Source organism: Paralichthys olivaceus, chromosome 20 (genome assembly GCF_024713975.1).
Source record: "Paralichthys olivaceus isolate ysfri-2021 chromosome 20, ASM2471397v2, whole genome shotgun sequence".
In the NCBI taxonomy this organism is placed as follows: Eukaryota; Metazoa; Chordata; class Actinopteri; order Pleuronectiformes; family Paralichthyidae; genus Paralichthys; species Paralichthys olivaceus.
Window position 1 is genome coordinate 12168604 of NC_091112.1, and position 14532 is coordinate 12183135.

At 41.0% G+C, this 14532-nt stretch overlaps 3 protein-coding genes across 11 annotated transcripts in view; 2 read left to right on the top strand and 1 right to left on the bottom strand.

The window, feature by feature from the left end:
- Positions 1-1965, top strand: part of rftn1a (raftlin, lipid raft linker 1a) — a 26564-nt gene extending 24599 nt beyond the window's left edge. For 2 of the 3 annotated variants that reach the window (XM_069516064.1, XM_069516065.1), the window contains one exon: positions 269-1771. In XM_069516064.1, the coding sequence (XP_069372165.1) occupies positions 269-697 (429 nt within the window). In that variant the 3' untranslated portion in view covers positions 698-1771. Of the gene's footprint in view, positions 1-268; positions 1772-1825 lie in introns of those variants that run through there. The other variant, XM_069516067.1, reaches the window with a different exon arrangement.
- On the bottom strand, positions 1774-9935 carry oxnad1 (oxidoreductase NAD-binding domain containing 1). Of its 2 annotated transcripts, none has more exons than XM_020109213.2 (8): positions 9796-9935; positions 9205-9320; positions 8021-8087; positions 7804-7907; positions 6153-6294; positions 4603-4848; positions 4313-4421; positions 1774-4127 (listed from the first exon to the last, which is right to left on the bottom strand). In XM_020109213.2, exons 2-8 carry the CDS (start codon positions 9312-9314, stop codon positions 3970-3972), a joined length of 936 nt encoding a protein of 311 aa, XP_019964772.2. In that variant the 5' UTR covers positions 9315-9320; positions 9796-9935; the 3' UTR covers positions 1774-3969. The 2 variants fall into 2 exon arrangements, with proteins under 2 accessions (XP_019964772.2, XP_069372174.1); XM_069516073.1 differs by having other exon boundaries at positions 9761-9897.
- Position 9936: 1 nt separating this feature from the next.
- LOC109631679 (homeodomain-interacting protein kinase 2-like) lies at positions 9937-13960 on the top strand. Of its 6 annotated transcripts, none has more exons than XM_069516070.1 (10): positions 10087-10191; positions 11515-11552; positions 11810-11985; positions 12139-12324; positions 12412-12593; positions 12717-12840; positions 12954-13058; positions 13172-13252; positions 13361-13664; positions 13778-13960. In XM_069516070.1, exons 2-10 carry the CDS (start codon positions 11519-11521, stop codon positions 13861-13863), a joined length of 1278 nt encoding a protein of 425 aa, XP_069372171.1. In that variant the 5' UTR covers positions 10087-10191; positions 11515-11518; the 3' UTR covers positions 13864-13960. The 6 variants fall into 6 exon arrangements, with proteins under 6 accessions (XP_069372173.1, XP_069372172.1, XP_069372171.1 ...); XM_069516069.1 differs by lacking the exon at positions 10087-10191 and adding an exon at positions 11281-11401; XM_069516072.1 differs by lacking the exons at positions 10087-10191; positions 11515-11552 and adding an exon at positions 9937-10062.
- The last annotated feature ends 572 nt before the right edge of the window (positions 13961-14532 follow it).

Genomic DNA, 14532 nt, shown 5'->3' on the forward strand with positions numbered 1-14532 from the left:
TTGTCTCTGTTGTACCTCCAGGATACATGACTTTATGTCACAAAAGGTGCCATTAAAAAGTCAAGTTGCTAAATATGGGATGTACAGCAAATATAAACCCGCTCCTGAAACATCTAATAATAGGCGACTAGTCGGCCTCAAACTGTACAGGAAAGAGGCGTCAATGAGAGAGGCTTTGTTGTGGTTTGGCAGGTGTCTGGAGACATAGGAGGAAGAAAGACGCGGCACAAAGCGCAAAACTGTCACACACACATCTGTTTGATTTCAGATGCTGAACCTCAGGGGTCGCAGCAAGGCAAAGAAAAACTCTCCCGGCGAGGACGAGAGAGAGATCAGGTCCCTGATGATAGAGGTAGAGATGGACAGGTTGAGAAGAAACACAAACGAGGAGGAAGCAGAGGCGAGGAGGCGCTGGGATGGCGGAAGGAGCGATAGGGCGAGCCTCCGGGAGCGCGGAGAGGAGTGGGAGGAGGAGGAGGAAGACGTGGGACATCAGAGGGGCTCCGTGTTCCTATCAGGGAGCAGGTTTTCTGTTGAGGACCAGGAGGAGGAAACTGACATTGATGTGATCCCTCTGTCCAAGCAGGAGAAGTGTGTGAGATGGACAGATGTGTGTCAGAGAGATGGCGGAGGGGTCAGGGAGGAGGTGAAAACGGAAGAGCGCATCAAACAGCAGCTGTTTTCCGGCGTCTGTTGAAACCTTGGGAACAAAAAGAATGAAACCTCCTTTAAAAGACCTAAAGAAGAGTCTTTTAAAGGAGTGTTTTGTTGAGCTGGATTTTTAGTTCCTCTGTGGACATTGATATCCTGTATTTATATCACGCACTGTTACATCAGTCTGCTCTGTTTAGGACGTGAGGCTTTCAGGTTGTAGCTCCTGTAAAAGGGGAACTTGTTGTGCAGTTTCTCTGCTTTGGGTCAGTGTTGCTGTTTGATGTGTTTGAGATGAAATGAGACTGAACCACACAAAGTCTCCAGTCTGAAGCCTTAAGTATTATTTTCTTGCCCATTGTTGTATTTTACTACTTTCTTGTGATAGGGCTGTTAGAAAGGGAGTATTGATTTCACTGGGCTGTTTGTATTTTTATATGTTAACTAAAAAAAAGACAGGAGAAAAAAGTGTGAAGTAAACCACTTTAGAGCTCATCTGATAAATCTGCATCTGGTTATGTGTTGGCCAATAAACCACAGTTTTACTTCAGATAAGCCAAAGATGTTTGAGGTAATTTATTATGAGTGGAGGTGAGTTTGCTTTAAAAATTAAAAGAATGGAAATACTGTATCTGTTAACTTATGTTTAGTCAAGATTTTATAATATTTAATTCATCTGGGCCAAAAGATGACATAAATTATGAATTCTCTACACTGCAGTAAAGTAGTATGTGGTGTATGTAGTACGCTCTATTGGGAAGCTAAATGTTAAAGGGCCGGTTCATGTAAATACTCAAAGTATTTTGTCATTAGAGCCAGTGTAAAAGTAGCTCTCAACTTGGCACTTTCCTTAGAAACTCTATCAGTTTAACGTTAATGCAATCAGTGCTGTGTGCAGTGACCTATTTTATTTTCTTGGTTTCAAAACCTGGACAAATCAAATGGTCCATTTGCTAAAATAACACAGAAATGAGGAAATGCTTTTTGAAAATTTGAGTGAACTGGCCCTTTCTACACTTGAAATAATGTATATTTACAATCAGCTCTTTATTACTTACTGTGTGCAAGTAATGTGACAAGCCTTTATATGAAAGCAGAGGTCAATATAAGTGTCAACCCAGATCGACTCAGTTTCCTTTATTTCCTTTAAATGTCACGCTACCATCATAAACAGTTTTCCTCACACGAGGAAGAAATGCAGCAATGACTCGAATGAGTCTCAACGGCGCTGCCCCCACAGAGACAACAACAAGAAGCCCGCTACCATCTCCGAGGGACGTTCAGTGATCCAAGCGAATCGGAGACCACCTGGAGGTTCCATTACAGTGCACCATGGGATACTCACTCCACCCTGGGATGGGAAACTGTTCATGGGTATGTGGATGTGTTTGCATGTAATAGTGTAAATGAGTAAAACAGGCCGGGACACTCGTCTGTGTGTGGGAGAGATGTGTTAAGTTTCTTTCTCTAAAAATACAGCGAGTGGTGGAAACAATCCCTCCATTGTAACTCAAACGACTCCAACCTCTTCAAGTCTGCAATTAAATAGCGCTGAGGTATTTCACTAAGTATATACACACGTGGTTTAAAACATTTTATCAAGTTAGTATCAGAGGTATTTGTATAAATGAAAATCACTCAAACACTTCAGTGCAGTGTAAAAACAGAAGACTTTGCTATTGTTCAAGGGTTCTCGGTTCTAGAGAATTGAAAGCAGTAGATTGACATTTAGAAAAATGTGCTTATTTGCTTTCTTGCAAAGTGTTTAAGGTAAAGATATATTTCAAGTGTTAACTAGAAACAGGGAGAAACCACTGGCCTGGATATTTAAAGACACATATCTAATTTTTTACCTCATCTGAGGAGGTTATTAAATCAAACAAATGGACAGGAGCAAACAGCCCATGAGGAGTAATAGAAATTGAGCTTGTGAAGTAAACATAAAATAGAGTAAGGAATTATTTATGATTTTTTTAAATTGCATGTTTTAAATAAATGTCAGTCAGGTTTTTGTGAATAATGGATGGAGGCACAGCACAGTTGATTATCTGAGCGATACAGTTTGAAAAGAAAATAGCAATGGTACAAACGGCTATACACCACACATTTTTCATCACCTCCATTATTAATTCTAAATTAAAACCTCAGTTATTTTGTGTTACTTCAACACTTGAGGCTGTTTACCCACAATGATAATGACAATTTTGTGGGAAATGATAAAACATGGTTATGTTTTCATCATATTACAACAGTTTTAGTCAAATCAGCTTTAAGTTAATCAAATCACATAATTCATCGCTCAAATTTGACCCCTCCTACTGTATTTGTTTTTATCAGTTAATCCATTTTTTTCCTCCTGTTTGTTTTAAACGAAAATCATGTTTTTATGGGGTGACATTTTCACCACTTCCCCAGGGAATAATCCAGAGATCTTGATGAAAACAATCAGGTATATTTAAAGAACCGATATCAACGAGAGTGGGCAATTTGGTGCGGCTTGATTGATTTTAACTGTTGTGTAAAAACAAATGTCAGTATTATGAAGGAGGTTATGTGCTGGATCTGGGTGATTGACATCCTGGCAATTCATCGACACGTGACCCCACGTAAAAGTACAAAAATGTCTGCTTTACACTGTACGGATTAATAAACAAATGAGATAAGCCTGTGAAATGAGCTTAGTTTCCTTTGGAGAGAACCTTAAAAGCAGTTTCTTGCTGTTTACTGTCTTTATTCTAAGCTAACTGCAGGTTTATATTTACCAAACACAGTGGCGTCATTTACCCATATAAACCTTGGCAGGAAAGCGAAGAAGTGCATTTCCCAAAATGTCAAACTAATCCTTTAAGACATGCTTGCATAGGTTAATTGGTGCGTCAATATTTTGGTAAGAATTCTGGGTAAAACTAAACATCACCTATTAATCTGTTTAAGCAGAACCTCAGTCAGGCAAGTGGAGGCTGATAATATGGAATCTGAAGGTATGTAACATGTGTCTATCATGATAATGAAGGGGTCACTTCAGCAAGGCAGTAAAAATGTCTTAAAGTTTTACTGTCTTTTTCAGTCTTCCTTTTTGAAGGATGAGAAATAAAATAAAAACCGCTCTCGGAGTCAGCTGATAACAGAAGCGTGGGCGGTCCCGGGGGTCTATTGCTGGTTCAGGCACAGGTTGCAGCAGCAGGGATCAGAGGATGAATTTCCTCAGCTGCTCGAGCTCTCATATTTATGTCCACATCGCTGGAATATCTCGGTTCCTTTCCGTTCTTGCCACACCTTGTGTGTCCTCCTGTTGATTTCTGCAAACTGTCGGAGGTTCTACCACCACTTCTCGAAGATGATCCTGTCTTTCGAGAGGCCGAGGTCCATGAGGGTTTTCGAAATGGCTTCGATCATGGGCGGGGGCCCGCACAGGTAACACAAAGTCCTCTGTGGGTCCACATGAGCCCGCAGCTCCTCCTCTGTGATTCTCCCACCTGAGGAGAGACACAATTAATCAAGAGTCAGTGCCCAGAGTCTCCCACGTGGAGCTTTGATAGTGTCTGTTCTACAAGATGACACAGATAAATCAACAAAGACAGGCTGTGCTACGATGTGACAGTCACTCAGTCATCCCAGCTATACAAATAAAAGTATGTGTGAGTGTGTGGGCTTTACTTACGGTTGATGAATGGCTGGAGGTGTGGGTCGACATCTGTGCTCTGTTGCGTGACGTGGAAGTCACAGGAGAACTTGTCAGGGAACTCCCGACACGCCTCCATGATGGAGCTCTGGGAACACAGAGGCTAGGTCTTAATACATTTGTTCCATCCTTACACACTGCAACTCACTTTCCTTTATATAGCAGACACATCGGAACAATGTTGAATACATAACTGAGATATTCAGAGATTTAAGTAAAAATTAAGGTCAAACGTTTCCTAAAATTCCTCCCACTGATCTCACACACACCTGGAAGAGCAGCTCGTGGGTGTTCTTGGCGCTGTAGCAGAGGTGAGCAGAGCCGATGTTGTAGTCAGCGCTGCCGGAGGAGTGGTTGAGATGCTGCAGATCTGCAGCGTGCAACAGAATGGAGTACAGAGGGTTGATCCCGACGCCGCCAGCCACCAGAAGCAAATCCACAGAGGGATCAGAAGGTGACGGGTCAAAGAAGAAGTCCCCGCCAACACGCATGGCCACCTGGGAGCCCACTTCACACTGAGATGTGGGAGGGAAGAGAAAAAAAACATTTCAAATGGAAAAGAAATATATGGAAAAAAGTGATGGCAGCAGACGTTAAAGAGATGGACGCTTGGACTCGGAACCTTTTTCGTGAACTCAGCAGCTGAAACCAAACTTTTCTGAGACATGAGAAGTAAAATCTTTGCTAATTTTTTAATAGGATCTCAGACACCATCAACAAAAGTTTGACAATGAGTTAGCATCTGGTGGCTTCCGGTGTAGACAGAGGATACCCAGGCCAAGACTCAATCTTCCATTTGTCGGGTAGGGAGTAGGAATTTATTAATTTACTCAAGATGCAGGAGCTCAAAGCAGTTTATGAGTAGCTGTCATCAAAACTGATGCTATGAAAATCTGAGTAAAAAGAGGGAAGTGTAATTCATAGTCACACAATGGATTAAAAAAGATCCAATGTTACAGAGCTATTACAAATTTAGAATTAATTTCTTTTAACTTTTATATATCCTGTCCTCTTCTAAGCGTAACTACAGTTTCAATCAACTCACTTTAACTGACAGTGATTAGACGACTGAAACACTTCAGAGGTTATAGGGCAAAAAATGTATTTTATGGCTGAATTACCCAAATATTGATTCAACTCAGTGCTTCTGCAGGGTCGGAACACAAAGGAAAGAATGAAATAGGAAATCTGAAAATATCATCTGGCTTTTTTTTCTTCTGACACTCAACATGTATAACAACCAGTGGTGTGATTATGCAGCGGTATTCATTTTCCAACTATAGCACATCCCCTTCTCAGCACCTGATCCTGTTGCTCCACTCATTTGCTTTCTGCATCTCTTTTTCTAACACTCACACCTTGAAATTACTTCACCTTCTCTCTCACACAGAAAAAACTGCAATCTTCCTTTTTCATGAACAAATCTACTTTCTGAGAATATTCCAACTCCTGGAAAGAAGCAAACCTAACAGCTATCTCGAATAACTTTCATTTCATCATGAGCACTGATAAACGTCTTTTACACCAAAATTAACAGGTATGCGAAGTTTTAAAAAAAGAAAATAGTATCATGTTAAAAAAAGGTGAAAGACGCCTTTGCCATTGCCAGTAGAGGAGTTTGTCATTTTTTTCATTTCTCTCACTTTGCTGTCTTGCATTATACGAAGAAAAAAACAAAAAAACATTAATGGCTATTTACCAGCTGAAAACTAGAAGTTCAATGTGCGTCATAATGTCGGAAAGGGTGTGCGTTAGTGTCTAGACTTCGCGATGCTGGTGCTTTAGTGCTTATTAAAAAGAATAAAAAAAGAAGAATTACCGTAGTGTGGACCCAGTGTGCCGGGGGGTGTTTGGTGTATTTTACGGCCAGTTCAACGACCCCTTCCCGTTGTAGCAAACACGGACTGGAGCACATGGAGAAACCTCCCACCTTCTCCACACCGGGGATGAAGAAATCCACCCTACACACAACCACAAAACATGATCGTCAGCTGATGAGCAATTCAATGTAACTGTATTGAAATGTATAGTATGTATCGCAGTAACATGCACATGGTCTGAACATAACTTAAATCCCTTGGTTGAAACCATAAACACACTTCATTTGAGCAGCAAAACAGTGGACTTTTCAGATTTTGAAACAATAGTTAAGAGAAGAGTATAACAATGTGCTGAACTGAAGGTCAACATGTGAACGAAGGTGGAGTGGTGACCTTTGACCTTGCACAACAGGTTCCAGTGGTTCCAGAAAAGAAGAACAAAACCAAAGCAGATGGAAAGTTGCCTACTAGTAAGTGTATTCAAAGTGTTCCATTAACAAGAAGAGTGGACTTAACCCCCCTCCCTCCAAGAGGAAAACAACGATGCTAACAGTCAGGCTCATGTTCCACCAACACAATGACCCACTGTTACACCAGAGAGAGACACTGACTCTACAACCCTCAGAGGCATCATAAATATGGATCTGCTCTGAAGACGCATATGTTCCACCCACCATAGCCTCCTTCTCCTCCTCCTCCTCTCCCACCTGGAGACCAACTACCAAACGCTATTTTTTATAGAAACACTGGAACTAAAAAATCCTCCATCTATTTACATTCATTATCAGTTGCCGCGGGGCAGCTGCCTGCCAGTTTTATATCTCACCACCGCCCACCTACAGTATGGCCCCATATACATATTCTGCACGTGCAGGGTACACTAATTATCACTACAAATACAGACTGGCAGACACAAACTTGGAAGGAAAACTCTGCCTAATTAAAGAAATGCTTAACTTTGTACTAGTTTTGATCAAAACTTATTTTTATAAGATGTATTTATTAAAACCTGTTCACAAAACAAAATTAAAACCCTCCAGCGCAGCTCTGTAAAACAAATCCTTGTGATGGTTGTGTCATTTTCATTTTGACACACTATGGATCTGCCTTCAACTGTTAATGTATTTTATTGTGAATGAACTTGACTGACAATTACCACAGATACAAATGGAAATGCAGAAAGGACAAGAAATAAGACTGAGCTAAAACATCCCATAGTGTCAGGCATCGATCAAAAACATTTTCTCCAGCATCTTTCAAGTCAAAGCTGCAGATATATTTGCAACACGTCGCATACGACAGTTCTCTTCACAAATCTTTGAGGAAACATGATCTTATCAAGTCAACAACTATTTTGTTTGTCCTTATTGGACAAAGGATTTTGAGTCTATAAATCCCTTGATAACAAGTGTCTTCATTTTATCAACATCAGCTCTGCATGCTGACTAACATTAGAAACTGTTCATGGTAAAGTTCAACTCCAGTGATAGAATAAATAAAACACAACACTCACACCTTGTGGTGACTGCAAGTAGTACAGGCACAATGAAATTACAAAGTGAGCTCAGGTCTGAATATCTTTGGCAGTTTCTGCAAATTTCAGAGAATGTTTAACAAGTTGGTGGAAACATTGTAAGAGCCTCTACTCACCACTGTCCCGCTTTAAAGCTGAAGTCTGGATGGACAGCTATCCTCAAACGTTTCACCGTCTCTGACTCATTTATCATTCCACATACTTGAGCAGGATACAGAGGCTGTTTAGAATGGGTTAATTTGTCAAAGGGTGGGTTATTCGTATTTGATGCAGTCATGTCACAAAATGTCACAGTTGACAGATACGTATATGAATCACAAAATATCAACTTACACTTTGTCTGGAGTTGCTTGCTGTCCTCTCCAGGTGGTCCATTTGTCTTTTGGAGGACATATTTCTTCTAATAAAGAATGACAGTTTTTGTCAGGTGCCTTGAAAGTCAAATATCCTCTTTAAGAGTTAGTAAACAGAGAGTGACAGTCTCGTATGACGAGTAACTTTGAAACAAACCTTTGCCCTCGCTGAGCCAACTTAAAGGGCCAGTTCCCCCAAATGACGAAACCACGTATTTTGACACTAACCTCTTGTCCAATCGAGCTTTGTGGATAGTTTTGCTTTTATGTGTTTAAATAATGGGATATTGACCTCTGACACTTGGCATCTGCTGCTGCTCTCATACAAATGGAGGTGAGAGCTATTTCATTTGTAGCATTATTTTAAAGAACAGACAAATCACATTTGAAAAACACCTGGGTACTGGGACGACAACAAAAGTCTATGGCGTTGGAACATTATTATTAAAAAGCCTGTCACTCCTAATCCTTGTGTCTTCGCTATTTATGATGACACAAATATTGGAGGTGTTGGTTAAATGCTCAAAACACATGAAAACACCAATTTTGTTTACAGCCTCCATGTTTTTGTGCCAGTTCCCCAGTAAAAAAGAACTAGTTTTAAGTTCAGTTCATACAGATGAAAATTAACTAGTTCACGTTAATAGTTAATTTCTTTGAATTTTGAACTAAGTTAAAGTGAGAGTAGGTCAGCAGGAGTGTGGAGGGAGGACACAGGAAACTCCAGCAAATTACAAACCAACCTTCTGATCATTGAGCAGCTGTGGACCAGAGAGAAACTCTGTGTTTTCACTGTTCGTTCCCACTGTTCTTCAACTAAGTAACTTACCGGATGGTTCAGGTTAATGCCCCTCTGATCTCACTGTGTGTGTGTCACTCTAAGCCAGTGAGTGGGGTTGGAGTCCCGGGGGCCTGATTTTGAGTGTGTGTGTTTGAGTGTGTGTGTTTGAGTGTGTGTGTTTGAGTGTGTGTAAACTCCAACCTGCTCCCAGTCTCAAACAAACTGGCTTCAGCAGTAGTAGATGCATCTGTATCAGGCTACAGATAATGTAACGTTGTCAAACATTCACCCACAGGATGAGTAAGTAACAGCAGATGTTGTGAGGGCAAACTTTGGATAGTCAGGACAACAGACACAACCTGTACTTCTCATAGGAGACTCACCTTCTGATGGAGCTGGGCTGGACCAGCAGCCGGCAGCAGAGCAGACCGGCGGTGGGACACGGAAGGCTAAGGCTTCGGGCAGCGGAGGACAAGAACCCCGGGATGCTCATCACGACCTGTTTGATTCAGAGAAGAACATCTGGCGTTAGCTGACAGCTGTCACTTACCTTTACCACGGATGATTGACCCTCCAGCTAGACCCTGAGCTGTGTGAGCAGAGTGGACGTGAAGGCACCACACACCAAACTCCTCTTACAGAATGATCTAGTATGTCCTCACATTGATAACAGCTACATAAATATCACCTAACTACACCAGAGACAGCCTCAGTACACATGGATGTTACTGACACTGATCGCTGCCACAGCCGAGGTTGAAGGGAATAATGTTTGAAACGCTACACACTGCCTAAAAACCGGTTCTGTGCGTTATTGTAATTATTTTTAGTTTTGACAGGAGCTTCTCCGTCATGCTGATGCTGAGGGTTAGCACACTAGCTAACGCTGCTAGCATGTCAACGCCGGTGTTTTCTATTGGACAATCAAACAACTGTAACCTGTAAACAACGAGCTGTGGCGCTTCTTCTCTCACCGAGACAAGACGACGCAGTGTTTCTGTCAGATGTCGTTCATACTCTCATCCGGGATCTTCGGTGTAACCTTGGTTCTGTTGTAGTTACATGACAGAGCTCCGTTTCTTCTTCTGCGATGTCAAGCGGCAGCCTGGCGTCTTCTTCTGCGGGAAGGTTGGCGATTTGGGTTCAGCTAGTTTCACCAGCGCCCTCTCCTGGACGAGAAGCTCCGAGGTCTATATTCATCCACTGACCAATCAGTCAGCAGCATGTAAACACAGTCTATGGTAAACACCTGGTAAACACATACAAGGGAAACTTTAAGTACAAGTTTAAACGTGTCATATTAATCTTTGTTGCTACGAGGCATGATGCAACTAAATGATGCACACATGTTAAGAGATTTTCCTCCAACAGTAAGAAACATTTGAAGAGTTTTTTTTGCCTATAATTCGCTCAGTTGTTCCATTACATTCTGCATCATGTTTCACACAGCAGAAATCTGCAGCGCGGACTGTAGTTACACACATCCTTAGTTTGTTTAACTCAGGTCACAGAAGAGATGTCAAAGAAAATATATTTTATGAAATGAAAATACTTTTTTTGAAAATATACGAGGTCACGCGTTATGTTTCACGTTGTGATTGATACGTTAACGTTACCTGACGAACGTAGCTAGCTTGCGCTAGCTTCACTTGAGCTAGCTTTAGTTAGTTTATGTTTACCAAAAAACGTCACTGGCACACTGAAGACAACATTGTTCTCAACAAAGAGCTGACTTTATAACCTTACGCTCGCGGACTAAAGTGGACTTGTCGCTATCTTTCTTGGGGACATGCAAACCAATTAGGCCTAATCCCATTTCACCCTGCTAGCGCGCTAGCGTTGGCATGCTAGCGATCTGTTTTAGCATCGAACCCGCGTACAGCCGCAGTGTTACTGAACTTAGCTGCTCCTCTAATAAAGGGTCCCGGCAAGGTTGTCTCCAGACCACTGCTAGCAGCCTGAAGCTGTGGGCTTAACATTCATACATGAAATAATGCAGAGTATCCAAGTTTTTTAATTTAAATGTCACTGATTCATCTGCATTAGCATAGATAATATTTGGATATTACAAGTTTGTCACTTTAGTAACTGTAAAACAATAGCATTGGTTTGATGAAGATCTCAACAATGTTATTAAGACATCCCAACAAAGTAAAATAACATTCAACCTACATATTATGGAGTGGATGGACATGGCTGTTGCTCCTCTGCTCTCATGTCAAGATTCTTTCAATTCTCATGCAACGCAATCGATATCAACAGTATTTAACTGTAACATGCACCATCTACAGTCAGAATACAACATGCCTGTAATTGTACAATGTGTTATTGTGGAAAAATGCTGTCAGGTACTGTAATTGTTTTGGACCCATGATGCATTGTGATATACAGATACAAGAAGTTAAAAACTTGGATTTCATAATATGCAAATTATGACTTTTAAGATCAAAGTAATGTACAGAGATTAAAGGACGCATCAATGTACATATTAGAGTCCCGTAAGAGTGAGCCTCAGTCCACCACTCTGATCTACTGAGAGAGAGTGTCCATTTGCTGTCGCTGTTCGCGTCCATTCTCGAGGTTAGCATTAGTTTTGCACTAGTAAAACCACGTACACTTTTCACGTGAGCCTTTCTGTTGTTGAGATTGATCATTCACAAACAGTTTGGATCACTGACCACCATGTCTTCCAGGGAAATGTCTTGGAAGTTTGAGGATTCAACGAAAAAAGGTCAATGTTGATAAAGTCAGATATTTAACAACAGAGACACACTTCAACTGTGATTTGAATCAAAATGTATTTGGTTATGAAATGAACATTGTTTTCATTAAGTTTTTGACCAAAGTAAATATGTCTCAGTTGGAAGCATTGAAAAGCCCTCGGACGATCCTTGTTAATGAGATGAGATGAAATTAATCTGCTGTGAGTTGAACTGTTGAACCAACATGTTACTTCATGTTGTGTCCATCTCATCCTGTCCACCACAGCCAACCTCCTGACCCCCAGAGGATCTCTGCTGGATTCCCGCTATAGTGTGGAGGGATTTATTGGCGAGGGAACGTTTGGCCAGGTTGTTAAGTGTCTGGACACTAAGATGGACAGGAAGGTGGCCATCAAGGTCACCAAGGGCGGCTTCTATTTGCAGGAGCAGTCTCTGACAGAGGTGAGGTACAAACTGTTGGTTTATCAAAACTGAAGCTGCAGTTACCTCTAGAAATATTTTGTCATTACATGGATCACATTTATAAAACCTTCCTAAATAATGACCATGCACTTTGCGTTTTAGGTGAAATCTAAACTTTAATTTCTTCCACAGATTGAAATTCTCCGACAGATGCAGATTCTGGATCACGACCAGTGCAGCATCGTTCAGTGGCACGGATCATTCGTCCACAACAACTGGATGTGTCTGAGTTTTGAGCTGCTGGACATTAATCTGGAAGACTACCTGCAGGAAGTAGCCTACATGCCCCTGGCTGACATCCGTCAAGTTCTACAGCAGGTATGTTGGATTTCCTATTTATTATTCCCAGAAGTTTCCAGTGCAGAATTGTTATTGACAACAACAAATATTTTTTTGTTTCTTCAGCTGGCAACTGCACTGGTTCACCTGGAAGCCCTGGCTATTGTCCACGGAGACATAAAACCAGGGAACATCATGGTGGTGAATCGGTGTCAGCAACCACTAAAAGTCAAACTAATTGACTTTGGACTTGCTTGCCATGTGGCCGACATAGACCAAGGGTCAATGGCCCAGAGTCTGTGGTACAGGTAAGGTCTAACACAGTCAGAGATAAGACACCATGTGACGAAGATGCTGTAGCTTTTTGTCACAGAAATTCAATTTCAGTTTGCATACATGAAGCTGATTGTTGCTTATTTTGTTTCAATCAGGGCTCCAGAGGTAATTTTGGGCCTGTCCTTCAGTCAGTCTATAGACCTGTGGTCTCTAGGAATGACTGTGGTTGAGCTGGCTCTGGGTTGCCCCCTGTTTCCCGGGGTAGATGAGTACGACATCGTAAGTATCTTCACATACGCAAATAGTCGCAGCATCCTCGATTTGTATCTCAAGTGTGAGTGTTTTTGTGAATAAGAGATCGGCTCCTAATCAGAACATATGTGTTTTTCCAGTTGAGACACATTGTAAACACACTGGGTGGACCAAGCATTCACCAGCTTGATGCTGGACTGAAGAGCACCCTGTTCTTCAATCTTCACGGCACATGGAGACTGAAGGTATCCATCCATTCATTCATCCATTCATCCATTCATCCATCCATCCATCCATCCATCCATCCATCCATCCATCCATCCATCCATGATTTAACCTAAACTCTGTCTCTTTGTAGACTCCAGAGGAGTTTTTCTCTATGACTGGGCTCTACCGTAAAGACACACAGTGTTTTCACTCTCTGCATGACTTGGAGCTGGTAAGTGATCTAATCAGTCAATCTTTTCAATGTAATGTTATTACAAGAATGTCTTCAATGTCTCAGGAGTCTCATTCTTTGACGATATTTTGAACTTTGTTGTTCCAGATGATGTATGAAAAGGGCAATGCTGAGAGGAAGGAGATGGAGCAGTTCATCAACCTTTTCAAAGAGCTGGTGCAGGTCAATGAAAATGAGCGGATCACACCTGCTGAACTGCTCAAACACCCCTTTCTGACTGTGGAGAATCACAATGACAGCAGACATGTGGCTGTTACCCATAAGGAGCCCACCGTACCTCAGCAGCCTTCCCCAAAAACCACAACACTCCTGCCCGTTGAGGTTGTCCCTCCTTCTCCTCCAGAAGATCTACCCTCTAAACTGAAGGAGACAGCAGTACCCGTCCAGTCTGGTTAGTCACATGTCTGAATCCCTCACAGTCTCCACATGTCTAAAACCCTCACAGGTTTGTGGTGTTTATTGTTCCAGTCAAACTAATATGATATTTTTCTTTGTGATTTTCAGAGGTCAAAGTTTTGACCAAGACCAGAAAGAGATTTAGACAGGTCAGGTCATTCGTCAGGAGCATTAAAAATGCTTGCGTGTCCTAAGAAATGCCATGAGATACAAATGGACATTTTTCATTCATTTATTTATTTATTTATTCTAACTGATTAAATATTAATTTATTATAATTATTTGACTATTTGACCAGTAGTTGAGTTAAGTTTTTCAGTATTTATTTATTTCTATATTTCTATGTTTTAATATTTATCTATTTCATTATTTGACTATTTCAGTGTTTCAGGATTAATTTTCAATGTACATATTAAATACAACCTTTTGAAACACACTGACAAAGTAACACACTGAGTTACACCAAATGAGTGCTGGAATCTAAACTTTGTAGCTTCCAGATCCAGTTTTTAGCTGAAAGAGACTGAGTATTTAAAACAGGTCTGCATGGTAGTGTTTTCTTAAAATAATATAATAATATCTCAGCATTGGAAAATATTAAAATGATAATAACAATTTGGTAACAATGAGGTTATTGCAACAGGTTATTTTCAGTTTTAAAGTAAATCAAAAGGAATCTGGCAGGTTTAAGATTAGGCACCTGGTGGTGTGGGGTTTATGATCAATGGAAGGTGCCCATTAGTGCAGTAACCAAACCTGTTGGTGTGAACTTGTTGTATTTTACACCTGTGCGTGTCCATCTTTTATGAGAATAGCATTTAAGCGAAACACCACAACAAATACAAAGGAAATAACCAGTAAGT

What these genes read in the sequence shown, in the direction of transcription:
- oxnad1 (XM_020109213.2), bottom strand. Translation starts at nt 9,314, where the DNA reads ATGAGCATCCCGGGGTTCTTGTCCTCCGCTGCCCGAAGCCTTAGCCTT. An exon ending in CAGCCCAGCTCCATCAGAAG is followed by an intron (nt 8,088 to 9,204) that starts GTGAGTCTCCTA and finishes ATTCTTTATTAG; the next exon opens with AAGAAATATGTCCTCCAAAA. An exon ending in CAAGCAACTCCAGACAAAGT is followed by an intron (nt 7,908 to 8,020) that starts GTAAGTTGATAT and finishes CATTCTAAACAG; the next exon opens with CCTCTGTATCCTGCTCAAGT.
- LOC109631679 (XM_069516068.1), top strand. Translation starts at nt 11,504, where the DNA reads ATGTCTTCCAGGGAAATGTCTTGGAAGTTTGAGGATTCAACGAAAAAA. An exon ending in TGAGGATTCAACGAAAAAAG is followed by an intron (nt 11,553 to 11,809) that starts GTCAATGTTGAT and finishes TGTCCACCACAG; the next exon opens with CCAACCTCCTGACCCCCAGA. An exon ending in AGCAGTACCCGTCCAGTCTG is followed by an intron (nt 13,665 to 13,777) that starts GTTAGTCACATG and finishes TGTGATTTTCAG; the next exon opens with AGGTCAAAGTTTTGACCAAG.